Genomic DNA, 27628 nt, shown 5'->3' on the forward strand with positions numbered 1-27628 from the left:
CCCGCTCCCCGGAGAGCCGATGCGCGCCGGCGGCCGACCCCGCAAGCGCCAGGCCGCGCTGGCCCCTGGCTGGCGAAGGACGGGCACCGGGACCTCTTGTTTCGGTGGCCACGCACCTCGACACAGTGCCTCCGCCGTCCGAGCTGCTGCTCGCCGCCCGCGGTCCCTCGCGCCGGTCTCGTCTCCTGCCCGGACCGGCCGCGCACTTTCCCGTCCTTTGTCTCTTGTCTGCCGGGTGCTGCGGGCTCCTGCGTTTCCTGGCCAGCAGCTCGGCCTCCGGAGCCCTCCAGCCCCTGGTGACACTGCGCTCCTCTTCCTCCTTCCCACCGCAGACTGGGTCCCCTCCTGTGAGCTCCCGCTGGTTTGCCAAGCCAGGCTGTTCCTCCGGCTTAGTCGCCCGCACTTTGTTCCCCTGTGTCGGCTGTGACCACGGACTGTGATGCTGTGTTGCCAGCTCTCCCTGAAGTTTTTCCCTGCACCGTTCAGATTTGCTTGGAGGCCCTGTCCCCGACCCCGGAGCAGTTTCTGTTCACAGACCTGCTGCTGCTGCCCTTGGTCTACCCAGAGCAGTCAGACTTCCCAGTGGGTTCGGAGCTGCACGGCTCAGCACCTTATCTCCCGTTACCTTGGCATCTCCTCATCCCCCGGGGCTTTGCCCACACTGGAAGCTCACTGTTCAAAAAAGAGCTGGGATGTGGAAAGTGCCAGCAAGTGCCTGGCAACGAGGTAGCAGCCCCTCAGCGTGTGGGCAGCGCCAACTTCCAGGGAGCTTTGGATCCCCACCTGTCAGGATCCTGTCTTGTCCACCGCGGGCCGCAGTGTCTCCGCCCAGCAGGGCTCAGGTTTATAGGCAGGGATGCTGCCTGCAGGGGCGAGGCCTCTGGTGGGGCCGGATGCCCACAGGGGTGTCTCCCCTGGTGTAGGGCGCTTGGACCCCCCTCCCCCCGCCTTTGCCTTGTTCAGTCCCAAGACAGCCCAGGGAATGCCCTGCATCTTTCTTGCGGGATCATTCTGAGTGTGGACCTACTTCCGAGTTAGGTGTCTTTACCGAGGGAGATTCTGCTTTGGGGCATGGCGGGTACTGAGGATTTGGCCGGGGGCAGGCAAGTTGGTGGACCTGACCTGGCTGCAGCAAGGCGGTGGGGGATCGCGTGGGAGCCTAGGTGAGGTGGGGATCAGAGAACGCTGCCCTCCTAGGACTGACATCTTTCTCTTCCTTCGGCTGGCAAGGCTTCGGGGTGCTGTGGTGTGTGCTCCCGCTGTGGCCTGTGCCCCATGGGGCCTTTCCCCTCCTCTCGGCCTTCTCGCACACGTGTTTTCTTTATGCTTGGAGGGCCTTAAACTGAAGCTCTCACCTGATTTTAAGGGGCAAAGGTGGAGGTATGGAGAGGGATATGTAGAGAAAAGAGATGCACGACAACTGTTTTATACTGTAGTCTCCCAGAGTTGAATCTTTAATTGAAATGAAGACCTGAAATGAAGACACCGTGAGCCTGAGAAAATCTTGGGAACCTTATCTCTTCTCCCTCTGCCAGCGCAGCGGCATCTCCTCCCTCGGTGTTCTCCTTCCTAGCCTAGAGACTGTTGATTATCTTTGTTTGCCTTCTGCCTTCCTCAGTGGCATAGTTGCCCACGGGCCAGGTGAGGACACTGATGCAGCGAGATTACCAGGCTGCTTATTAGCACTGTCACCTGCACTGCCCGCTTTGTCTGTCACTTGCGGCCCGAGTTGATGTTTAACCAGCCTTCTGGAGAGCTCTGAAACCAGCTTCACTTTTTTCCCCTCTCTCAGCAGACTCAACCACGTTTCCTCTGGCTTTGGGAAGTGGTTAAGGTCATGGGCTTTGGAGCTAGACTAACTTGGACTTGTTTTCTAGCTCTTTCCTGGGCTCTGTGGCCATGGGCCGAGTAGTGAATGGAACCTCCCTCCCCTATGCACTGCTCCCCAAAAGTCCTAACCTCCAGTACCTTAGGCTGTGACTGTGTTTATTTATTTATTTATCTTTTGGTACCAGGAATTGAACTCAGGACCTCACACTTGTCAGGCAAGCACCGTGTGTGACTGTGTTTAGAAATAAGGTCATTTCATGGGGGCTGGGGATATAGCTCAGTGGCATAAGCGCCTGCCTGGCAAGTGCAAGGTCCTGAGTTCGATCCCTGATACCGTTAAAAAAAAAAAAAGGAAAAGAAATAAAGTCATTTCAGGTGCAGTTAAGACAAGGTCATGCTGAAGTAGGGTGGGGCTCTTAATCCAGTATGACCAGCACCCTTAAAGAAGGTGACTCTGGAGGGACACAGGCACTGGGAGAGCATCTTGTAGAGATGGAGGCAGAGACTGGCAATCACGTGCGGCTGTCAGCCAAGGAATGTCAAGGACTGCTGCTGCCATCACCAGAAACTCAGAGAGACAATGGAGTGTGTTCTTCCTTAGCTCTCAGAAGGAACCAGCTCTGCCTGCACGTTGATCTCAGACTTCAGCCCCTAGAAACACAAGAGTCCTGGTGTTTGTAGCTGCTCACTTTGTGGTATGTTGTTTCAGCAGTGCTAAGAAATGAACAGGCAGGAAGTTCCTTGAGTTTTCGGAGCTTCGTTGTCCTGATCCGCAGAATTGGCCCAGAACACCCCACACCATGTGTGTGTTTGTGTGAGTGTGTGTGAGACAGTTACATGAGTAACAGCTTCTGCTTTCTTATTTTAGTCTAGAAAAGCGAGGACAATGCAGCCAGCCTATTCACCCGCTTTGCTTCTTCCTGTAGCTGAGTGAGGAGTTGGACCAGGTGGTTGAGAACCCCCATCAGGCAGACGAGCTGGACAAGGAGTCCATCGAGGTCCAGGGTCTGGGTGCCGGACCAGGTAAGCGGGTTCCGTGCCTGGGGTGTGTGTGCCGTGGCTGCAGCCGGAGGCCCTAGTCCAGATGCCTTGCCAGTCCTGGGAGTGCAGGAGCCCCTCTCCCCGCTGCCCTGGTGTCGGGTCTCAAGTATTGCCCTAGTTCTAAAGCCATACATATTTAACTGGCCCAAGACAGAGGAGGTGGTTATGCCTAGGCTGATGTCTTCGTTTTTGTTGTTGTTTTTGTCTTTTTGAGACAGGGTCTCGCTATGCCATTCAGACTGGTCTTGAACTCACTTTGTAGCCCAGGCTGACCCCAAACTCAAAACATCCTCCTGCCTCAGCCTCCCAAGTACTGGGATTACAGGTATGTGCCACCATGACCGGCTAGGCTGATATCTTCTCCTAAGCTGATCCTCTTGTTTCAGCCAGTTCTGAGGCCAGGTCATGGGACATGGTGGCACATGCTTCTTCCCTCGGAAGCTGCAGGTGTGTGAGCCTCTGTTGTCCCAGGTACCCCCAGGGCCTTCAGGAGATCTCCCAGGCCGCAGTGCTCAGCTCTGCTGCCCAGCGGGGTGGGCAGGGTCCTGTTGTCAGTGGGGTCCTCAAGGCACCCCAGCCGCACTGCGCCCGTCTGGCCCGGCGTGCTGTGTACTCTCCTAGTTGCCGGGAAGCGACTTTCTAGGCCACTTCGTCAGGCCCCACTGCAGCCACCTCCAGCCCTGGGTGTGGAATGTGTGCTTCGGGCCCCAGGTCTCTCCGTCAGTGACCTCACCTAGGTCCGTCCCGCTGCTTCAGTCCCCGTGTGTCCCCCTGGATTCTCACGTTATACGGAAATGCCAGACTCCGTGTCCTGCGTGTTCAGCTGCCCAGACCATGGCTCTGGATCCTTTCCCGCCATCGAGCCTCTCTGTTGTTTTATTTTTCTGCCTGGATTTTCTTTCCTGCTTCACCAGTGAATGCCTCATCATCTTTTAGCTCTCTGCTGGTTATTTTTTCTACAAAGCCTGCTGTGACTTCCATGCCACGCTTCACTTCCCGTCCTCCAGCACGATCTCTGCGCACCTCTCCTTTGCAGCAGTTGCTACTTGAGAGTGTATTTGTTTGTGAGTGAGTGGCTGACTGATGGGCACCTTTTCTGCTGCAGTGAGGCTCCAAGAGGGCAGACGCTGCTTCCTGACACTGCCCTGGCTACTCAGTGAAGGCTCATTGAGTGAGAGAATGAATGAATGAATGGATGGATGGATGGATGGATGGATGGAGACCCAGCCAGGCTTCCGCCTGTTGGGTGGATTGGGGAAGGTCAGGTTCTGGTCCTTTCGCTTCCTGTGTTTGTCAGGGAGAAGAGTAAGACGTGAAATTCTGTCATTCTGCCTGCTGCTTAGAAGGAAGGAAGCTAGAAAGGCAGTAATGTTTCCTGATTCTGTCTGCTGTGCCCGGCTCTGTCATGCCCACTGCCGCATTGTGTTGCCCTCCTTCCCTTCTGCCTGGTCTTGGCCTGTCCTCGTTGTGCCCTGATTCCTTTCCCTTTCTCAGGAAGTCCCTCTTCTACTTTCTTGCCCCCGCCTCATCTTTTTTAGTTTCCATATATGAGAGAAAACATGACATGCTTCATTTCTTTTTGGCTTGTTTCACGGTGTCCTCTGGTTCCACCCGTTTTCCTGTAAAATACACGATTTCATTGTTCCTTACATCTGACGAACCCTCCCTTGTGCACAGATACCGTCTTTACTTTATCTGTGCATCTGTTGGCGCCTCCTAAGCTGATCCCACATTTTCCTGTTAGTAGTGTCGCAGTGAACATGGTGTGCGGACTGCATTTTGTGTGGTGTGCAGATTGCATTTTCTTTGGGTGTACAGCCAGGAATGGGACAGCTGGATCGTACGATAGTTCTATTTTTAGTTTTTTGGGAATCTCCGTACTATTTTCCATAGTGGCTGTACTTACTTACATTCCCACCAACAGTGTACAAGGGTTCATTTTCCCACAACCACAACCTCACCATGTGTGTGTGTGTGTGTGTGTGTGTGTGTGAATAACAGCCGTTCTGACTGGTGAGATGGAGTCCCAATATGGTTTTGATTCTGATGACTACAGATATGTAAAGTTTTTTTAAAAATTTATATTTATTTTGTTAGTATATGTCTGCCGTATGTAATGCTTACATTTGTCACAGGGAGTTGGTCTCAGACGACCAAAGCTCTTAACCATTTTTTTCATGTATCCGTTGGCTGTTTGCACTTCTTTTGAGAGGTGTATACTTAGAACATGTGCCCATATTTTGATTGTATTACTTGTTGTTTGTGTAAAGTTGTTTGAGTTCTTTATATATTCCGGATATGCATCTCTCAGTCCCTACTTCCTTTATGTCTGCTTTGATCATTACTGTGTCTTCCCTTCTGCTGATTTTGAGTTGGGTTCTTGTTTTTCTAAGATCTCAAGGTGCATCATTATATTATTTATTTGAGATCTTTCTTTTTGATGGAAGCACTCATTTCTCTTTTCTAAGGCATTGCCAAACTAATATTTAACTCTACTAAAGTTTTAATGACAGCATAGTTGTTTAGGTGCTTCTAATACAGCTGGCATTTATGCAGCTTGAAGTGACAAACTCAGTAATACTTGCTTTTGCTTACAAGATCTGCCAGAAAACAGTATAAACTATTGTAGGAGTTTTCATCGACATATATGGTACAAGAATATTTTCCTTGAAGAAAGTTTTCATGGCATATAATTAATGGGGAACAATAAAAATGTTATGTAAACAGTCCAATAAATAAAATTTTCCTTTTTAGATTGCATATTGTTTTCTTTAAAATGTCTGCAGGTTCGAGAATAGACCGTGACTTAGTTTTGGACCCTAGTTGTCAGGAGTTCAGATACACATTCAGCCGCAGGTCGGTTTAATCCTCTACATCTGCCTTCCTGCCACTGTTGATCCGTGCTGGTCTTGTGCTTCTGTGTACTTTCATTTGAAGGCCGGGGGTGTGAGGTAGGAGCCATTAAGTTGTCCGGGAATAAATCTCTGGTCGAGGACCGCCTGCTCTTACGAATTCCATGAGGCTGGGTCAGGGTCTGTTCCCCTGTTTCGGCCCAGGAAGTTCTTTACTGATCTCCCTCAGCCTCCCATTAGCCTTCTTCATTGATTTGACAGTGATCTTGTAGCTTGGAACCCTTCCAGACGGATTTGCTGATAAATTTCCAGTTGTACTTCATAAGACTGTTCTTGAGATTTCATTTCAGTCCTTCACGGTCTATAGTGCAGGCGCAGACACTGCAGGGAGAGGCAGTGGCAGGAACCACAGCACCTAGTCGTGAAGGAGTGTGTTCTCCCGCAGGGCGCAGTGGCAGGGTGGCCATGGGAAGCATGGTGTGTCTCTTCTGCTTTGGTGGCAGTGCCCTTCTTCCGTTCCCTGCTTGTCCTGAGCACAGGGTGAAGGGGAGGCTGGTGGGAGCCTCGTGGGCACCTGTCTTGGCTTTGCATTGGCATGCATCCTCACACGGCCAGTCTCAGAGGGCAAGCTCCCAGCCTACCTGGACTCAAGGGTGGCACCCTCCATGCCTGTGTTGCATTGCCTGTCCCCTGCTGTGAGGCGGTCTGGTGGGCCGGCTGGGTCAGTCGGTCTGCAGGACCCAATTGGGTTCTCGCAGGCAGCTACCTGCCCAGGCAGGGCAATGGGTTGTCTGGGGCCCCAGAGATAGGAACATGCAGGGTTCTGACTCCGAGCACAGCCCAAATTCAGCCAGTAGCTGCATTCCCAAGAGGGCTGGTGGCTCAGCATCCTGGGGGTCCTCTGGGAGATGGTGTGGGGTCCTTTTCCAAAGGGAGGTGCTGTGCAGATTGTAGCTTTCTTATCTAAGTGGGCTGCAGCCTATGAGGATTGGAAATGTCCTGCATACCAGCTGGCCAGCACCTGCACTGGCCACTGTGGGTGGATTCTTTCCTTCTTGGCTGTAGAGGGAGGGTCCCTCCTAGGCTGTGGAGCTGAGTGGCAGAGGCTTGTTTTTCTTCTCTGCTTTTGTCCCAGGTCTCTGAGCTGCAGAAAATTCCAGTCTGTGTCCAGTTGACTCCAGGGTTGCCCATGGTCACGCACCTGTGTGCAGCCGTGTGTGTGTACTTTGGCTGTCTGCGGAGGAGGGTCCGCACCGTAAGCATCCTCTGATGGGAGCCTGTGTGCAAAGGGTGGTGGTGTGACTACCCCAGTATCTGAGGCTTCTGGGAGAATATCTCCTTGCATTCTTTTCCTTTTATTTCCGTAGCAAATTACCACAAACCCACTGGCTTACAATGACATTTTATCACCTTCTAGTTCTGCAGGTCACAGGTCTGAAATGGGGGTCAGTGGGCTAAAACTGAATGTCCATGGGCCTGAGTTTGTTTCTGGAGCTCTGCGGGGACAGTCTGTTGTCCTGTCAGCTTGCTAGGGCTTTCTTACATCCCTTGTTTGTGGCCCCTTCCTCTGTCCTCAGCCATCTTCCTTGTGTGCCATCACTGTGAGCCATTCTACCCCATCCCCTGGATCACCCAAGGTGGTCTCTCCTCTCCTCCCTTCCCTCCCCCCATTTTATGGCATACATGACCTAGGTTTGCTGCCACTGCACTGGGATGGATTCTAAAGCACGGAGGTTAAGTAACTTGCTCTAAGCTTATGCATGGTGGCGCCCCCTAGGGGCATACCTGTGGGAAGTCAAGATACTGGGGAGAGAAGGCAGGCGACCAGAGAACCTGTCCCTCCTCCTCTAGTGCCTTCCCTGGCCTCTCTGATGAGGGCCTTTTTCCTTTGTGGCACTTAGCACTGCTGACAATCAGAGATGCTGAAGATGGGCGACCGCAGGTGTGGGGAGGTGCGGGAGCAAGGACCCATACACTGCGGCGGAGCGGAACGTGGTGCAGCTGCCGGCCCGGAAGAGGCTGGCCGCCCCCTAACACAGCCCGGTGCATTACTGCAGCGGACACTGGAGATAAACTGGGTTATGAAGAGAAGCGGTTTATTTTGGCCGATGCTTTTGGAGATTTCAGCCCATGACCAGCGGCCCTGTTGCTTTGGGGCCTGTGGTGAGGGAGCGCAGGGTGGGGCGCATGGTAGAGGGAAAGCAGAAGAGAGGAAAAGGGGTTGGGGTCTCAGCCTCCGCACCTGGGCCTCCAGCTTAAAGTTTCCACCCTCCCAACAGCGCCACCCAGGGGTACAGGGCTTTAATACACTGACCTTGGGGCACGTTTAGATTAAGGCCCCAGCGATGCTGCTCCAAAGTCTGTTCAAGAGAAGCTGTGTCCACACTCAGACGTACACATGAACATGCAGAGCAGCATCATTCGTAAAGCCAAAGGTGGGAATAACCCGAATCCCATCCGCTGATGGTCGGCTAGATAAATTAGTGTATCCACACAATGGAATACTGTTGAGCAGTGCAAAGGGATGAAGACCCTGGTACTTGCTCCCAGCCTGCATGACTCCTGAAAACATGCGGTGTTACGTGAAAGAAGTCAGAGCAAAGGCTGCGCGTGTGATTTTGTGCCTGTGAACTGTCCAGAACAGGCAGCCTGAAGAGACAGGAAGTGGGTTAGTGGTTGCAGACACGAGGGGAAGGAGTGACCACTAACGGCCAGTCTTTTGGGATAGTAAAATTGTTCTGTCATTAGGTAGTGGTGATGGTTGCACGCTCTGTGAATATACTGTGACTATCTGTTTACTTTCAAAAAGATAAATTTTGTGCTGTGTAAATTACAACTTAAACCAAACCCCAACCCACCCCATCTCTAAAAACAAGCCAAACATGTAGGTGAAGCCTTCAGAATACGTCTTAACCCGGTGTTCTCTGCATGGTACAGTTTCACATGGTTATGGCAGACAGCCAGGTCCCTTCCTCTGAGTATAGGTCCCATGGTGCTTTCAGAGACGGAGTTGCCCACCGAAGGCCCCCTCATGGCCTGACTGACAGCGTGGGACAGGTTTGGGCTCATGACACAGTTCTGTCAGGGGTGCTACAAAACACGCAAATTAGAAGGTGTGATCAAAATACACGGTGAATGGTAAAATTTATTAAAGGCATTGCCATTAATTCTTCTCAGAATACTTCCTGTCACTTCAGACACACTTATCCCGTCATTCTTGCTGTTTCCTGAAGCAGTTCTGGAAGTGCTCTTTCCTGAGAGTCTTCATAGGGTCTGATAAAATAGGGTGAGTGCTGCTGCCAGCTGCCATCCCGTGAAAAGGCAGGCTGATACAGACATTACGGTGTGTCCCCGTCCACTTCATTCACTGTGTCTGGCACCGTGCAACTTTTGGCTCTTCCCCGGAGTCAAGTAATTACAAAAGGCAAGTATTTTGAATCATATCAGGACATCCAGGCAACTGTGACAGCGCAAATAAAGAAACTCACAGACGAGGAGGCCCAGAACTGCTTCAGAAATGGCAAGAACAATGGGATGTGTGCTCGAAGGGCAGGGTAGTATTTTCAGGAGAATTAATGACAATGTGTCTTTTACTGTAATATTTTAAAAAGTTTAAATATCTACCATATTTTTCAGACACTTAAGTTTCTTAAGACTTCTTTCTTATGCATTACTTTTGTCTTTTGTGCATTTGCGTAGATAAAAGAATGTATACTTCTAAACCGCATTCATCCAGCTCGTCACACAAAAGCTACTCTTCAGTTGCCTCTCTGCAGAGGATGTGGGACATTTTGTCAAATAGCTAGCAACTCTTTTTTTAAAAGATAAAATGTAGTGGTGTCTAGTTTCAGAACTGCAGTGTTACAGCAAGTGTGGCTGATAAGTAAATGGTTGGACAGCTTTTGTGTATATCACATGCCTATTTGTGGAATGAGAGAAGACCCGTGAGGAAATGAAACTTGGCTTCTTTGAGTGCAGTAGAGGAGGTAGGTGCTTAGCGTTCCCGCAGAAGTAATCTGTCCAAGTGCCTCTGGAGTGCAGTCATCATTAAGTGACGTTTTGTTCACACCCTGGCTTGGTGCTTCTAGAGTCTTCAAGAGCACGTAGAAGAATTTTATCTTCTTCCCTAACCAAAGACATTTCTTTTTTTTTTTTTCCCCCTGGTACCAGGAATCGAACTCACGACCTTGAGCTTGCCAGGCAGGCGCTGTGCCGCTGAGCTAAATCCCCAGCCCCTAACCAAAGACATTTCAAGTCATGTTTTTTTGGCTCATTGCAGGATGGGCACTTGCTCACGACGCCGTTCGTTCATCTTCATTATATTCTTCATTACATTGTTGATGTGATACGTAAGTCACCTTCACAGTGTCTCAGACTTCTGTATCTGTGGAAAGTTACAGCCTTTCAGATCTTTTTATCATCATTAGTGATGACAGTTGTAAAACAAGTGTGCATATGTTGTGTAGGGAAAGGGCCTTGGGCCAGGCCTCAGGACTCTGGGACTCTCATCTGTCTATGCCAGTTACGGCTGTGGGATCTGGATGGCTGCGGACGGAGTTACATACCACATCAAGAGTTCCTTCAGTTTTATCTTGTGCTCATCTTGCCAAACCTAGGAAAATATAGCGCCCTGGCACTGGTCAACGGGTAGGAGGAACTCGTGACGTCGAATGTGCTTTCAGCATCCTGGTTTGAACCATGGAAGCAGGAAGTACCTCCCAAGCAGGGCGAAACAAGAGTCACCATCTTAACTCTTCTTATGTGTACAGTTCAGTGCTATAAATATGTTCCCATTGCTGGGCAACTGTCACCCCCACTATCACTATCACCACCAGAACTCTTCATCTTGCAAAATGGAAGCTATATACTTGGTTCCTTTTCAGTGTCTGCTCTTCTACTTTCTCTCTGTTTATTTCTTAGATCTATGTATTTCTTTCAAGTCCTTTAGTGTGAAGTTCCTGTCTGCTAATTGCTACCTCTGGTTACCTTGGTAGTGGTTGTTTCTTCCTTGACAATGGGTCACGTTGTCCCATTTCTTTGTATGTCTAGTAATTTTTTATTGAACATTGGGCATTGTGGAGTATCTACTATAGAGATTCTGGATTCTGTTACACTCTTGTGAAGAATTTTTGTCCTGGTAGGTAATTAGTATGGCAAGACTCAAGGGCAAACTCCTGTCTGTATTAGCAGCAGCTGAAACCACTCATTTCTCTTGCAATTTTCAGCTGCTGTTTTTTTTTTTTTTTCTTTTGACCTCACTTCCATCCCCACCCCACAAATGACTTGAGCATGTTAATTATTTGGGAATTTGCCTCATCTTTAGCTCCCTCCCTTTTAGGACTTTTCTTCAGCCTTGTGACTGCTCTTACAGCCTGGACTCTGTCATCCTGAACCCTGTCTTTGAGGGGTTGGCATGAGTCCTCAGGCAAAAGGTTACAGATTTACAGATCTTAGCCCATACTTCTCTTCTAAAGGTGGATAATCCTCCAGTTTCCCCCTGCTTTTGGTTGTTCTTTAATCCCTTCAAATAATTTCAAATAGTTGTTGAGATTTTATCATTGCTGTCTATGGCAGGGTGGTCCAGCTGTTAGTGTTGGAGGACAGAGGCCTTTTGGGCTTGTGTTCAGACTCCTCAGTTGCCCTGGTCTTGGATCAGCTGTGCTGTGGAGGAGAGGGTTGTCCTCAGCGAGCCGTGGCTAGGTCACCTCAGGCTGCCGGGTGGCTCACACAGCGGACATGTGCAGGAGGATGATGTCCAGGGTCCAGGTGCCGGCAGCGCTGGCTTCGAGTGAGGGCTCCCTGACTTGCAGGTGGCGCCTTGCTGTGTCCTCACGTGGCCTTTCCTGTGTGCACACATTCTGGGGTCCCTTCCTTTTATGGGGATCAGGGCCCCACCCTTACGGCCTCATTTAACTTTAGCTCCTTACAGGCCTTGTCACACTGGGGCTTCACTGTGGGAATTCAGGGTAAGGCACAGTTTAGTCCACTGTGGAGCCGTCTCAGCTCAGGGTGGTGCAGGCGCAGGTAGGGAGGTAGAGCCGCGCTTCACGGATGACACAAGGGCACATTTAATCAGCTACCATGTGAGGCCAAGGGTCCAAGGTCTGGGAACAGCGTGAAGCCCTGGGGATTCAGTTATGGACAAGCCTGGCTTTGTGCCCGCCCGCACGGAGCTGGTAGCCTGTGGAATAATAACTTAGAGACATTGCTGTGTGATGAAGTAGGGGACTTACAGGTGCCCTGGGGACACTGAGGAAGGGGCACCCACAAAAAACGAGCAGGTCAGGGAGGACTCCCGGGAAAATACTTTCCTAAAGCAAAATGCAGAGGGAGAGCAGGAGGCCGCTGCGGGCAGAGGGCGCGGTGGGCAGGAGCAGCTCAGGGTTGAGTGGGGTGTGCTGGAAGGACAGGAACTCAGGAAGTGGAGCTGGGGACCTGGAGCTGGAGCGAAGGCTGAGAGCGCCCGGGTAGGCTGGGCCCTCACTCGCGGGTTCTCACCGCTTGTCCCTGTGGTGCGTGACTCTGGAGACAGGAGCCTGGGCCTCGGTGTCCTGCCTGGCAGGGAGGATGCAGTGTGGTTTCTGGGGACCCTGTACTACGACCTCGCGGTGGGGCGACCTCCCCTCAGCACCCCTGTTCCCAGCCTCTAGGTCAGACACCTGGGTTTTGTCGTTTCAGGCCTGGACAGCGAGTCAGCATCCAACAGCCTGCGCTTCAGCAAGGCTTGCCTGAAGAACGTCTTTTCGGTCCTGCTCATCTTCATCTACCTGCTGCTCATGGCCGTGGCCGTCTTTCTGGTCTACCAGACCATCACGGACTTCCGTGAGAAGCTCAAGCACCCCGTCATGTCCGTGTCGTATAAGGAGGTGGACCGCTATGATGCGCCAGGTAGTGCTGTGGGCCGGGCTCTCTCTAAGCTGGCAGCGTCCCCCTGCCCGGTGCTGGGTGCTCTGCTTACCTGAGGGCTGCGTCCAGGCCCACAGAGCGTGGGTGCTGAGGACAGGGCAGGGTGGAGTGGGGGCGGATGGGGAGCTTTGCAGGGAAGTTGATCGGAGCTGTGCTTGAAGAGCATGTGTGAGTGGGGACAGCGGGGTTTGTGGGAGGAGGAGGAGGAGCTGAGTGGGGATGTGAGTGGCCGGGGTGAGGCAGGTTCCAGTGGGGAGGGTGTTGGAACCCTGCCTGGAGAGGGGCTGCAGGCCGCAGTGAGCATGTCTCCTGCCCCCGATGGATGTCGGTCCCCGACGGCGTCATCCCAGCCCCAGAATGGACCATGCTCCGGAGCTGTGGGGTTGGCTCTGGTGCTCTGGAGTTATAGGGTAAACAGGCAGCCTGAGCTTTGCAACTCAGGCCCTATCTGCTGGGGTGTGCCCCCGACCTGCCCAGATACCCCTGCACAGGGCAGAGCCAGAGCTGGGGACTCCATTGCCGAGGCTCCCTGACAGCCTGGCCTTCCGTCCTGGTCTGAGCCGCCTCTCCACATGTCTACTTTGGTTGCTCAGGGAGTCCCCTGGCCATGGGCCTCTTGTTCCTGTGAGTGCCACTCCCTCTGCTGTGGGCGTGGCTCTGCATCCCTGCTTCCAGTCGTGAGCAGCTGTGGTTGGGGAGTCGGGACTCAGGGAGCCGGGGCTCAGGGAGCCAGGACTCGGAGCCGGGGCTCAGGGTGTCAGGACTCAGGGAGCCGGGGCTCAGGCAGCTGGGGCGGGTGCCTGGCTGAGCTGGGGCAGGGCTCCAAGCAGAGAAGAGACAGAGGCAGTTCTGGGGGGACCCCCACCCCAGAGGAGGCCAGGCCATCCGCAGGTGGATGACAGGCCGGGGGCAGGCACGGCTGGGCTCCATCACAGAGCCCTGTGGAGGAGTGGGTGTGGGCAGCAGGAGGCTGGATCGCAGCTGGTGACAGTGCTGAGGGGGGCCTGCATCCTCCTCCAGAGTCAGAGGGTACGGGCATGGTTCCCACTCTAAAGCCCTTCCCTTTGTGCTTCTTGGGCATCACCCAGGCATCCTAACAAAGTTACTGGTGGGTGTGAGACGCTTTCAGGGATGTGGCCAGGCACTGTGGCCTCAGACGTTCACCTTTCCCTGTATGTGCCCAGGTATTGCCCTGTACCCTGGGCAGGCCCAGCTGCTCAGCTGTAAGCATTACTACGAGGTCATCCCGCCTCTGACAAGCCCTGGCCAGCCTGGTGACATGGACTGCACCACCCAGAGGATCAACTACACGCACCCCTTCTCCAATCAGACCATGGTAACTTCACCACCTCCCCGCTTTCCCTGAGGGCCCCAGTTCTCCTTCTGAGGGGCCACCTCACTCCTGCGTGCACGGGAGCTGGGAGACACGAGGCTGGGCCTGGTTCCGTGTGAGTGACCGGGGTCCCTGGCAGTGGGATGAACCTCAGACGCCATTGTGATGCAGTGATGCGCGTCCCCTGCCTGGGCACTCGGCAGAATCACAGACACCTTTTGGAACCCTAGATGTCCAGGTGAGAGTCCAGCTGAACCGTCACTGCTGAGCCTGGGGCCCAGGACCCCACATTCTGAGCCGGTTCACCAGTGTAAAGAGGTGCATTGGTGGGGGGCGAGGACTCTTGGCCTCGCTGTCGCTTGCAGGGAAGCCGGGCCGGGACGACGGCAGGATGAGGCTCTGGGTTACCTGGGTGAGCAGCACCCGCACCGGGCCCCGCGACACAGAGGGCTTCACATTTACATTTGAGTGCGTTGTCCCGTCCTCCGGGAGGGATTGAGACGGCTGCATGAGGGCTTTCCAGACTGGGGAAGGGAAGTTTCTCCTCTACGGCAGCAGATAGCCCTGCACAGGGAGCTTGGCCTTGTCTTGATCCCAGGTCATCATTTCTGTGGTGACAAGGAATCCCGCTCAGTCCGCTCCTGCTTGTGTCATTTGCAGAGCGACTTTGGACTGAAGTCACAGACTGGGAGGTGGCTTGTTACCCCGTCTCCCTCCTCCCGCGGCCCTGCCAGGAGCTTTGCAGAAACGCACAGACCGAGCGGCCGCATTGGGCGTCTCGCTGGTCAAACTCCGTGACACTGCAGTGGTTCTCGTTGCTCTCTGGTCTTCCTCTGCTCCCGGTTTAGCCCTTGTTCCCGGGCCCAGGGACGGCCCCTGCCTCTCCAGCCTGCCGGGCCTGTATCTGTCCCCGTACCCTAATGCACTGTTTCCCTGCCGCCCCGTGGGAGGCGATGGCTCACTTCTAGGTTTTTTGCTACCATGGCACGCTCAAGTTGTGTTGGTCAGAGTCTAAGGTAGGCCGCGTTCCTGTACAGACAGTGCCCCGGACACGGTGGCTCCCAGGAGAGAGGCTTCTCAGGTCTCGGACCAGCCTGGGCACAGGGCAGGGTGGTGCCGTGGGCGGGGCGCTGCTCAGGAGGGTCCAGCAGCGGCTTCCCTGTGTCCCTGCCGAACCCTGGGTGAGTCCCGCTCCGTGTGCGCAGCGCTGGCACACCCTCTCCCGGGAGGTGAGAGGTGCAGGGCCAATGGCTCCCTGCCAAGGAAAAGGCCCAGGCCACGTGAGTCACTTTCCCCGCAGTCGGGACCGAGGGCTTGCTGCCATGGCCGGGAAAGCCAGGCTTGAGCCAGTGGAAGGAGCGGATGATGGGAACAGGACCTTTCGCCTTCCCTGTTGCACACTAAAGCAGAGTATCATGGAGAGATTGGAAATAAGTGGACAAATGCAAGAACAGCCTGAAGGGTGGGCGGTGACCTCGATGCAGCCCCGGTGGGGCCCCGGAGCAGAGGGCTCGTTTGTCTGGCTCATGTTGCCGGGAGGCCCCGGCCCGTCCACTGAGGCTTGAGTCACGGTGTGCACAGAGCTGAGGCTGTTACGGATTTTAGGCAAACATAAACCTGTTAGAAACAAGCAGCGCCGTCACCGTGGTGTGGCCTTAGTGCCCTGCCCCTCCTCAGATCTTCAGTAGTAAGCGTGAGAATTTAACACCACGTACAGTAGCCTCCGCATGCGTGTGTGTGTGTGTGTGTGTGTGTGTGTGTGTGTGTGGTACAGAGGTGTATAAAACTGTGAGAACTGCTTTTCCAGTGATCTTAGAGCATTTATAACAGTTGATGTAAAAAAATGGTTTTCTTACAGTAATCCATTGGTTTAGCTTCGTCACGATTAAAAGTCCTAGTAGATCTTTTTGTGGAACTCAACAAGCTAAGGTGCGTTTATAAGAGCTCATGTACAGAAATGACCTGGGCACATCTGGGGGTGGCAGGAGCCCCAGGGAGGGGAGCTGCCTAGTAGTGTCACACTGCGGACAGTAAGCACAGGCGTCACTGGTGCGTGTCGGCGCTGGGACAGGTGCACGCGTGAGGGCTGGGCAGGCAGAGCAGCGCACCTGCAGCTCGGTGTTGCTGAGGAGAAAGGAGTGAGGCACGGCGGCTGCGAAAGCTGTGTCTGTGTGTTGTGCGGGTAGGAGTCAGATTGCTGCCTCACACTGTATACAGTATTGATCTAATTTTGCCTTGCTTTAGCAAGCAGAGCCCAGAAGTCATAAAGAAAAAGACTTACAGATTTTGCTGTATTAAATTTAAAGCTTCCATATAGCAAGCGACATTAGAGACAAAGTTAAAAGAAGTATGGCACATTGGAAGAAAACATTTGCATGTACACCAGACGTGTGAACGTCCTCACTAAATAAAGCCGAGCGTCCCTAGTGCAGGCAGCAAGCGAGCGGGCAGAGGCTGCGTGCGTGGACTCCGTGCTGTGCCCACCACACCCTAGGGCATGGCATGCTCCAGCAGCAGGGTCCGGCTGGGGTCGAGGCTGCGGGGGCAGCGGCCCTGGGCTGCCTGGGGCGAGGTGCTGCACAGCGCTCCCTGCGAGGGAACTCTGGCCTTTGTCTCCCTGCAGAAATCGGCCCTGGTGGTTCAGGGGCCCCGGGAAGTGAAGAAGCGCGAGCTGGTCTTCCTCCAGTTCCGCCTGAACGGGAGCAGCGAGGACTTCAGCGCCATCGACTACCTCCTCTTCTCCTCCTTCCAGGAGTTCCTGCAAAGGTGCCTGTCACAGTGGACGGTGGCCTTGCTGTTTGCTTTTTCTTACTGCCGCCTTGCACATTTGCATGCTGGGAGTGCAGGGGGTGGCAGGGGACCTGTCCTGCAGAGGTCCCCCTGGCCCAGGGACAGACAGCCTGAGCTCGGCCGCGTGGGAGTCTCAGATGCAGAGTCCGGCCAGTCGGGTGGAGCGGCGGCTGCTCCCCGTGCTCTTGGCGCCGTGCTCTCAGACGCTGCCCTGGGGACACGGTGTGCGTCTCTGGTGGTGCTCGTTGCAGCAGGAGCATCTTCTGCTCTGCCTGCTAGGCGCTGCCGAGCCCAGGCTCTGTGCCCAGGCAGCAGGGAGGCCGCTCCCTGCCGCCCCCACGCCCGGCGCTCCTTGTCCTTCCGCCCTGAAACCCGAGCCGCTGTCCTCTTCACCCTCTGTGCCGCCCACGGCCCCTTCCCTGCCCTGCTTGAAGCCCGTCTGCCCTGTTCCCTCCCGAGCTCCCCGGCTCTGCACTTCGCACTGAGGCCCACTCGTGGGTGTCCCCTTGGCAGGGTCCCTGGGAACCTCCTGTGAGAGGCCAGTGGGGGCTGCCGTGGCGCTGCTCCCGCGTAGCTCTCTGTGCAGCCCCTGAGAGCTTTGCGCACACACGCTGACACAGCAAGGGGACGTGGTGCGCAAGTGTAGGGTTCTCCCACCCGGGGCTTGGGGCCCACACTCCTGCCTGAGACAGCCACAGGGAGAGAAGGGAATGGAGCTTGCTGCTTTCGCTGGGGGTGGACAAACAGTCCTGTTGAGGCAGCGGGTCTGGAGAGGGAACGGCAGCATCTGTTACCAGCTGCTGCCATCAGGCCTGCTCATGCGGCCCCTTCTCCCCTCTGCCCCCAAGCCCGGACAAGCCGGGCTTCATGCAGGCCTGCGAGAGCGCCTACTCCAGCTGGAAGTTCTCGGGGGGCTTCCGCACCTGGGTCAAGATGTCGCTGGTGAAGACCAAGGAGGAGGATGGGCGGGAGGCAGTGGAGTTCAGGCAAGAGGTAGGTGGCTCTGGCTTTGCTCAGAACTGCTCAAGCCGGGTTGGGGAAGCTTTGCATAGAAGGGCCCTGGGAGCAGGGTCTACACGGCGAGTAGAGGGGACCCTGGGAGTCTGTGCCTTCCCTGATGGCCACCTGGGCGAGGAGCAGCAATCGCCACGCACTGTGGGAAGGCCAGTCACTTGACTCGCTGTGTCTGATGCCTGGCTGCCGTCCTCGCTGCCCGCAGCGCGGCAGGTGATTATCTACAGGGAAAGGACCGGGGCAGCAGTGCCGTGCGGGGCTGGGTGTATGGTGAGGCACTAGATGCAGGTGGCGAATACTGGCTTGCTTCTTGCATTGCTCTGTTGTTGAATGTCTTCAAATGTATGCAAAATAAGTACAGTAATAGCACGAAGTGCTCTATCACTTGTGCGGTTATAAATGTGTATGTGTGGCTGCATGCTCGGACTTGTTTAGTAACAGGAAGTCAGATCAGAAAGCTTGCAGCCCACTGGCTAGGAGCCAGGAGTCTCCTGGGGTCTCTTGCTGGATCCGTGACACCGGGGAGGGGGGCGTGGGGAGGGTGTGTGGGGGCAGGGATGGAGGTGGGGATCGTCACCTGGGTTTTTGCCCCACACACAGCTCCAAGCACTCACATGAGACCTTCTCACCTGGCCCCACGAAGGCTCTGGGGAAAGAGGCGTTGATGCATTTGCCTTGGAGCCAGGTGCCGCCCGCCTAGCCTGGGTCTCGTGGCTCTACCTGTGCTGTGAACGAAAGGCTGAAAACGCCAGCAACCCTATTCATGCCTTTCAGCACTGTCCGAGCTGGAAGTTGTGAGCTCTTTTGAACAAAATTTGAGTGTTCTTATCTGTGCTTCAGAGTTTGGGATTGTCCCTTAGCCCTCCGTGTGCCACACGAGGCAGACAGTGCCTCCCGTTTCACAGGTGGCAGCGCTGAGGCGCAGGCCACACGGTGGCCCTGTGCTCTGGGCTGGCCAGATCTGTCCTGTCGGCCGCATGGCCGCTTCAGAACTTGAAGCCAGAGCGCACGGTGCGCCTGCTGAGTGCTTGCTGGCTAGGGATGTTTAGCTGTGTGGGTCTCCGGGTTGAGCTTTGAAGGGTGGAAGTACCAGGTCCTAAAGATCACCTACTTTAAGATTTGGCATTTTTATTGCTCTTACTCATGACTCTCATGTGTGGCGTAGCAGTGAGTATGGGTGCCTGATAACAGGTTGCAGTAACAGTCCACACACCTCCTGCACATCCCAGATCCAAGTATTTCCCAGAGAACCGTCGAAACCATGGGCAAGTGTTGGCTTTGGTACCAGCTCAGGATCTTGTGTAAATGAGGATTTCCGGTGCAGGCCCACTCCAAAGACGGTGTCAGGAGCCACAGTCTGGGATCCTCTTCCTGCTTCTCCCTTCCGGGCCAGGCAGGGGAGGGCCCCAGATGTGACTCTCTCCTCTGTGTCTAGACCAGCGTGGTTAACTACAACGACCGGAGGCCGGCCACCGAGAGGAGCGCCCAGCTGTTCTTCGTGGTCTTCGAATGGAAAGACCCTTTCATCCAGAAAGTGCAAGATGTGAGTGTTGTTGGCGATAACGAGGGCCACTTGCCTGTGTGTTACTCCTGCAGGTCGTCTGCTTGCTGTCCTCGTCTTTTCAGAGCATGAAACAGCTTGTAGCTTCTTACTCTGATGTCCCATGTAATTTGTGTGTAGCTGAGCTTGTCTGCATTGCTAGACTTGTCTCTGTGAAGGAGGAAACGTCATCTTGCCCACCGTCATTTACCTGGTATCTAGCAGAGTGCTTAGCACAGAGTAGCTGCTTACTAGGGCTGCTAAACTAAGTAGAAAGCATTACCATCTAGATTACTATTAGAAGTCATTCTTTCTTCATGGTTCTCTGTAGGATAGGTGTTATGTGTGGTAAGCCAGAGCAGAACGGTACAGGTAATTAAAGCATCCATCAGTGCCATGTTCTCAGACGCACAACCTTGAAGGGCAGAGAGTTGGAAAGCTTTGCTAAAGGAACATTACTGGCGCAGGACCCACTGGGCCAGTCCCTAGTAACTGGCATTCCTGTTATCACGGTGTCTTGACAGTCATGGCTTCAGGACCAGCCCAGAGCCTAGACAGGTAAGCTTCAGACCCACCGCGGGCTCCTTTGAGGTGAGCACGTCGCATCGCCGCCCCTTAGCACTGTGAAGGTACAGCCAGCCGAGGGGAACGGGTGGAAGGATGCTGGTCTTCAGCCTCACCTGCGGAATGTGTGCTCCAGGGTTTTAACGCACAGCCGTTAGCGTGAGGGGGCTGCAGCGGGCCAGTAGCCCCGCACCGAAGGCTGCCGCTTGGCCACCGCGTATGCCAGCACTGCACTCCTGCTGTCTCGGGTCCTTCTGCCCAACTGGACTTACAAGTGGTGGAGTCACAAACGCAACACAATCCCTCTGCCTTCAGGAGTACATCTGAGGCAGAAGTCTTGCTTAAGGTTACTAATGCCAGACAGTACCTCGCTGGAAGGAGTGCGCGGGGTAAAGAGCCCTGCTGCCCCCAGGCAGGGTCTCGGCCTGGCGCTTGGAGCGAGCGCGGAGCTTGCGAGTGAAGCGTGCATCAGTCTGGGCAGGAGCAAAGGGAGGAGGGAGGCGCCGTGGGCAGGGGAAGGAGGCGGCGGGAAATGGAGGCAGTGCTGAGATGGGAGGGAAATGAGGAACTCACCTCACGGGCTCGGTACAGTTTCGGGGAAGTTTCCCTCAAAGCAGAGTTGCTTATATTTGGGTCAGGCAAAAACAAAAAACAGCTCAGTAATGAATGTATTTTTGCAGAGATTTAAAAAAAATTTTTTTCTCTTTCAGAATCACTTTTATAGGGAAGGGTTTGTATCTCTGTCCTCGGTCTAGGTGTGGACATGCAAGGCGTAGACTGAATAGTTACGAGGTTCGAAGCCCCGGTGTTTTTCTTGCAGTCACGTGTGTGACTTAGGACTGAAGCAAGCCAGTCACCTAGTCTTTCTCTTTCACAGATCATCACAGCCAACCCTTGGAACACAATCGCTCTGCTTTGTGGGGCCTTCCTGGCATTATTTAAAGCATCGGAGTTTGCCAAGCTGAGTGTGAAGTGGATGATCAAAATAAGGAAGCGATACCTTAAAAGAAGAGGTCAGGCAACAAACCACATAAGCTGAAGCCTGCGTCCTTCACAGACCTGCCCACATCCGCGGAAGTCCTCACCACTTCCACTGCAACCCACAGCGACCAGCAATCCTGTACTCACTTGAAGCCAGGGGCCTCGCAGGGAGGAGCAGCCTGGCGAACTGGAACTTCCAACCTGGCCCGGAAAGGGGAGAGACCCCATGCATAACCTGGAAGCTATTTAAGTATTTAAATTATTGACGAACATTTTATAGAGTTGCCTTGCCTTGTCTAGGTTTGTGGAAGATGCTTTTCTTCCTGTTTGGTTCACTGTGTAGTTAAGCTCCAGCAGGATAATTAAGGCTTTTTCCTTTTCTTAGGTTTTTTTTTTTTTTTTTTCTTTTAATGGTTTTTCAAGTGAAGGCAGTGTGATTTTTTTTTCTCAAAAGATCAGCAAGATGTGTGGGGCCTGCTTTGGAACCTTGCACCATACACAAAGGAGGGCAAACCTGTGACTGAATTTGCCATCTGCTGTCCAGGCACTGACAGCCTTTCTCATTTGCTAACGAGACTTTCAAACTACTAGGAACCAGGGATTACATTTCTTACGGACTAACTAGCCTCCTGTTTCTCCAGCTGGAATCTGTGTTGGCACAGGTGAGTTTAGTGATAAATAGTCAAAAGCACTAGGAGAGATGTAGACCGTAGGTGCTCAGCCAGTGTATCTTGATGATTTCATTAACGGATCAATAAAGGCTGGGTCAGTACAAAAGGAACCAGTGTGCAGAGATGAGGACCTGCTGTCGGCAGGCAGCAGTGCTTTCACTGGGAGCTCCACACACGCACAGCAGGAACCCGGACGCCTGCACTCACGACCCTGCGCTGCGCTTTGGCAGCCCCTCCCAGGGAAGGGGGGTTGGGCATGGTGACAAATGGCAGGTGGCCAGGAAGAGGGACAGGCCACACCCCATCACTAATCTGGTTGTATGGCACCGTGTCCTGCAACACTGTCAGAAAGGGCCACCTGGTGACCCGTGACCCTCAGAGCTGTCGTCTGCCTTCGGCAGTGTTATAAACTAAGTATTGTGCATGTCGGCTGCTGGAGGGCTATGTAAACTGCTGGAGTTTTAAATCAGTGGGTACATAGGGGTTTTTTTTTTTTTTTTTTTGGCTGAATTACTAAAAGTGAACATGTAGGAAGAAGTATTACCTGCTACTTTTCTCTCCAGAGAAGCACAAGCAGATTTTAGCCTGGTCTCTTTGTAAAACCTGACTGTAGGGAAAATGCAAAGCCAAACATGAAAGTGTACATTAGGCTGGGTGTATTACATACGGGTAACCCCAGCACTCTGGGAGGCTGAGGCAGGAGGATCGAAATCTTGGGCAATTTAGTGAGACCCTGTATCAAAACTTAAATCGCGGAACAGAAAGAGCTGGGGATGTAGCTCAGTGAGAAGGCTCTGGATTCAATCCCAGTGTTCCCATTAACACCGGAAAGACATACTGTTTTTAAAGCATCTTTTGGGGCTAGGGGTGGTGTTCAGTGGCACAGTGCATGCATGATAGGTGTGAGGCCCTGGCTTTGAGCCCCAGCACAAAAATACCTGTCCTAAACCTCCCAAATCACATTACTGTTAAATACTGCTGTAACATGATTTGCTTTGATAAAAGTACTGTTGTGGAAAATGAGAGACAAATTGTACCTTAGGTATGAGTGATAATTAAGAAGGGGGTATTTTTATCTATTCAGAGAAAAAACATTTAACAGTTACTAGCTGCTACTTGTCAAAATCCATTCTGGCTGCTCTCCTGTAGAGTCGCCCTCACTGTCTACCAACTCCTAACCTAACCTACGAAGGCCCATGCACGCCCTGGGGCCTATGGCGTTCTCCCGTAGTGCAGCCACTGTCCACAGGGCTGGCTGCCGGCGCGATGTGGGGGCCTGGAAAGAAGCCACGTGTGGCCAGAAGGTGGCTCCGCTGCACCTGCTAGCTGAGTGTAGGTAAAAGCCGTGTGTGTCTTCTGGGGCCACAGAGAGCAGAGGGGCTGCTTTCACAACGCCCGGGTGTGGCGCAGGCCCTCGATGGCGCTTTCACTGTGGAAAAGCAGCGGCTGAAAACGTTACATTAATACCTCACCCCTGCCTGTCACAAAAGTGACCCTGAGAGACGCGAAGGGAGATGGAAGGACATCCTGGAACTTGGGAATTCTATGAAAATATTCTGTAAAACATTCTTTGTTAAGTGGCTGGAATACTAACCCATACACAGAACATTCCCATCTTTGGTTAGAATGCATCCCACCATTTGTCTTAGTTTGCTATAAATCCTCTGTGCACGTGTGAGGAGGGGGAGCCGGCTTCTGGACGTGTACCCTTAGAGCTGAGAAAAGCAAAGATGACGTAAGGCGAAGTACAAACATAGACTTTATTAAACGCTGCTCAATCCCCCAGTGAAGATCTTCCATTACAAAACAGTTTCCACACAACTGCAAGTTAAAGAGATTGGAATGGTACTCTGATAAGAAAAGACGTGAGAAACACCTGACCAGGTACGAACATACAAGACCTCTATGGAGTCAAGTTCCAGTGCTCTACGGTGGAAGCCTATGCGTTTCCTGTAAATAGAGCCAGGCAGTGACAGCCAGCACTGTGCAGCAGCACTCGTGGGACTCGAGGCCTCCACCCCGGGTGCGGAGGGGCGGGCGGCGCTGCCAGGGGCTGGAAAGGCCCTGCCTCCAGCCTCTGGGAGGAGAGGAATGGACGAGGGGCAGCCGTCGCCCTGGGGCACTGCAGGGGAAGGGGTGTTGGTGAGGACCACTCGGAGTTTTGGTTTACTTTCCCAGCTTTTATTCGTATTTTGTGCTTTAAAAGCCTGGGCAGTGAAGGTTTTACTCAAATTCCAGAAGACAGTGATACCTTCTGATAGGGCGGGCTCGGCAGGAATCCCACCAACGTGTTTCTGGGAGAGACGAAGGGAAGGGGAGGATGGTACCTTAGTTTATTTTAGGAAACACTCTTTGTCCTAGGATGTAACTAAGGTCTGCAGCAATGTGAAAAGCACATTATAGAAGGAAAAGTATACAGAGCAGACTACTTGATCTGTGTGCAACACAATCAAAAAAGAATTCAAGTCTTAATTCTTACCACTCCCATAATTATCTCACTCGTAGATGATAAAATTCATTTCTGTGAAACTTCAGAAGTGACACAATACATCAATGATTAGACAAAAGGTTACAATATACTGTGGCCATGATATAGCACAGGGCTGTTTAGTCCATATATGTTTTCATTTACAGTTGCCAGAAAAGATTGGCCTTTTAATTATATTATACTGATGAGGTTTGCTTTGCAGTTTTTCTGTATTTAAAACATGTACAAAACAGTGCCGCCCTGCAGAGGTGCAGGCCCGCTTCTACTCGGCGCTGGCGCTGCTGAGGAGGCTGCGCATGTTGTAAGCACTGTTCTGCTTTTCTAGGGCTTTCTTTAGCTTTAGCTCCTCTAATTTTTTCCACAATTCTTCACGTTCCAATTCCTTCTTTTTCTCTCTGTAGAAAACCAAAATTTTGTCATTACAAACTATCATTATTACTATTTTTGCAGTACCAGGGATCGAACTCACGACCTTGCGCTTGCCAGGCAGGCGCTTTTTGCCGCTGAGCTAAATCCCCAGCCCCTCATTAGAAATTATTAAAGAAATTATTTCAGAAGCAAAGGAAAGGTGCTGTCTGGCAATCAGCACGGAATACACCAATGACCCTCTTCACATAAATCCCTCCGCAGCACTGGAGCAGCTGCGGTGTTTCCGTCACGGTCCTAAATGCAGTCAGTGTCCTTTGTACCCGATGAACGTGACCTCCTGTTCCTTCCCCAAGGACCTCACAGCTGTGCTTTGTTGTGGACAAGGGACTTTGTGTTAATTTCTCACATCAGCTTCCTGCAGTGGCCTGACCGCGGTACAGTCAGGAAGGCCAGAGTGCTGGCCCCTGGGGAAGCCAGAGCCACCCCCGCCGCAGGATTCGCCTCCTGCCCATCCCTCCAGCCACTGCCCTGTTTACATCTTCTTCTCTCCTCCTGTCTCTTAGGTACACCAAATGAAAATCAAAACATTTTGTATGTCGCATCAACTACTTAATTTCAATTCTATGGAAAACATTTCTGAGTAACTCAGACCAGACTATTCCCAAGGCTAATGAACATATAAAACATGGGCTTATACTTGTGTGGTTACAGTTTAAAACAATAAATCTTGTTAAAGGATTTGCTGATATACACAGATAACATGACATAATGGTTATATGAAAGACACATTTTCAGATGTAAGTTTCTTTTTTTTTTTTTTTTTTTTTTCTGGGAATCAAACTCAGGACCTTGTGCTTGCCAGGCAGGCGCTTGTGCCACTGAGCTAGATCCCTGGCCCCTCAGATATAAGTTTCATATGATCCTAATCTTTCTTCTTGTTGCTTCCTAAAACTCAGTGCCTAGTTTCTATTCCTGCCTGCTACTTATGAGAAATAAGGCAGGGAGTCAGTTATTGATGGGCTAGGATGACCTTGAAGAAAGGCCAGCTCCTTTCTCTCTATGACACAAGAAAATTATGAGTAGGGACTAATAGTAAAAAATAGACCAGCTTTTCTAAACAGAACAGTAATACTCTTATTAAAGTACATGTTAGTTATCTTTAAATAGTAGATGGATTCAGGACCAGTGGTTACTGCCCATCTTACGTTTTAAATAAATATATGAGAAGGAAATATAAATATATGAGAAGGAAAAGGTTTTTAGAAGATTATTTTATAGTAATCTATGAACTTCTCAAAGCGGTAATCACAGCCATGTTCCTAAAAGTTGATGTGGACTATCATTTACCTTAAAATGTGTACTACGTGAGGAACTACGTTATCGCTAGCACCTGAACCAGAGCACATCAATTTCTGTTCCCAAAGGAGAATTGTGCCGACCTTAAAATACCACTTTCTGGTAACTGTGGCGTTAGGTCGGAACAGGTGAAGCATCTTGTGGGTAAGTGATGCTAGTAATATAAGAAATCAAACTGTATAAACACAAATTCAACACAAACTGTATAAACACAATTCAACACAAACCATTTCATGATGCAGATGCTACCAGACGGTTGAAATGTAAGGCTCAGGATGAGATGAACAGGACATATGATTGCATTAAAATCGTTATCTAACCATTAGGAGAGGTAAATTATGTAATAACTTTAATACATGTTACTGCTTTTTCTGCTCAATAAAAACACTCCGGCTAGCTTACCTGGAAATGACTTAAGTGTTTAGCGACTTTCAAGCTATGCCTAAACATGGTAACTCAGAGAAGGTACCTTTCTAAACTGAATCACATTCAACTAACCAAAAATGTCCGATATCTGTAATTTACACTATCAGATACCTTTGTCTCTCAGCCTTGTAGGAGCTAGTAAGGTCATCAAACAGCTTGCCATTCATTTCCATGAGGGTCTTCAGCACATTGTACACCAGTGCTACAATGGTCCTGAAACGAAAATGAGCCAGTCCTGGGTTACAGACGCCAGTAGAGTGGAAATGTTACACTGTTGTCTACAAGATGTGTTACATGCTGACTACTCATTTAATTCATTTTAGAGATAAAACTGATGTTTAAAAGGTTTGTAATGTGCTCAGAGGCATGTAGCCAGTAGTGACAGAGATGGTCTGATTCCAGAGTTTACATCCTCGGATTATGCTCAGATTAAATTCTAGCTAAAAATGTGGTATCTCCATCTCTGTGCTAGAGTCTCGTATCTGAAACCCTAACATTAAAAAAAGATAAAAATTATCCAACTATCATTACTTGAGAGAAGAAAAGTAGAAAGTAAGACAAGATGTTCTATAGAGAGAATCTTTATTCTACATAGCACCATGGACAGTAAACACTCTTCTTAGCGGGACACCGCCACCTACAGAGGTGAGACTGTGCCCTGGGCGTGGGCCGGCACCTTCCGCAGCTGGTCCTGGCTGTGGGCAGCAGGGCCTGACCACCCCAGGTGCGTAAGGTTATGCCAAGTCACCTCCCTTCAGGGAGGTCTCCAATATTCAACGAATTTAAGATCATACATACATGCACAACTTTAAAGCTGTGTATATATATGATACAGAACGAAGTCTGTGATGTTAACCTTTGGTAGAAGTTCCAAATCTGTATAGGTTTTATATAAGGAAATCAAATGACAAAAGGGTTAAAAAGAATACAGGAAAAACATGAACAACATTATAATACTTACTGGTTCCAGTGTTCTTTGGAAATTTTGTACAAACTGGCAAACATTATTGGCAGTATTTTATCAATGTTCTCCTCGATCAAACTAAGAATATACTCGTTATTCCAGAAGTACAATGCTCTTTCTGCAACCTAAAAGACATTCAGGAATGTCAAAATTCAAAGTGAAAAGAAATTATACAATAAGGATGATGTTGTTAAAAACACCCTACCTGAAAATGAGAGCTGGAGACACATCTGGATATCTGCTTAAAAAGTGGTTCTTCAATTTTTTTGAACTGTGTCGGCTCAATGACATCTAAAATTTCTTCAATTTCTCCTAAAAACATCACCTAGGATAAAAAAGTTTTTCTTTTAAAAAATAATGTGACACATTGCATTATTTAATATAGAAACCATACAAATGAGGTGAATATATAACTCCAAAGTTGAGTAGAAAAAGAAGGTCTGGCTGGTTTACAGTTGGCTGTAACCAGCACGGCTGTTCTATCGGGTCTCCTATGGTGTCCC

General features: G+C 51.6%; 2 protein-coding genes across 3 annotated transcripts in view; one reads left to right on the plus strand and one right to left on the minus strand.

Moving 5' to 3' along the window:
• The window catches only part of Tmem206 (transmembrane protein 206), a 22023-nt gene extending 391 nt beyond the window's left edge, over positions 1-21632 (plus strand). The window contains exons 2-8 of one of the 2 annotated variants that reach the window (XM_013520154.1): positions 2757-2853; positions 12402-12611; positions 13814-13965; positions 16586-16728; positions 17601-17745; positions 19202-19309; positions 19831-20741. In XM_013520154.1, coding sequence (XP_013375608.1) covers positions 2757-2853; positions 12402-12611; positions 13814-13965; positions 16586-16728; positions 17601-17745; positions 19202-19309; positions 19831-19860 — 885 coding nt within the window. In that variant the 3' untranslated portion in view covers positions 19861-20741. The other variant, XM_005374743.2, reaches the window with a different exon arrangement.
• Positions 21633-23268: 1636 nt separating this feature from the next.
• The window catches only part of Ppp2r5a (protein phosphatase 2, regulatory subunit B', alpha), a gene marked incomplete at its 5' end in the record, with an annotated part of 55487 nt that continues 51127 nt past the window's right edge, over positions 23269-27628 (minus strand). Inside the window, 4 exon segments of the mRNA XM_005375450.2 lie at positions 23269-24405; positions 26273-26374; positions 27123-27250; positions 27331-27450. Of these exon segments, the coding sequence (XP_005375507.2) occupies positions 24273-24405; positions 26273-26374; positions 27123-27250; positions 27331-27450 (483 nt within the window).

Source organism: Chinchilla lanigera, unplaced genomic scaffold (assembly GCF_000276665.1).
Source record: "Chinchilla lanigera isolate Chin_1 unplaced genomic scaffold, ChiLan1.0 scaffold00005, whole genome shotgun sequence".
Taxonomy (NCBI): Eukaryota; Metazoa; Chordata; class Mammalia; order Rodentia; family Chinchillidae; genus Chinchilla; species Chinchilla lanigera.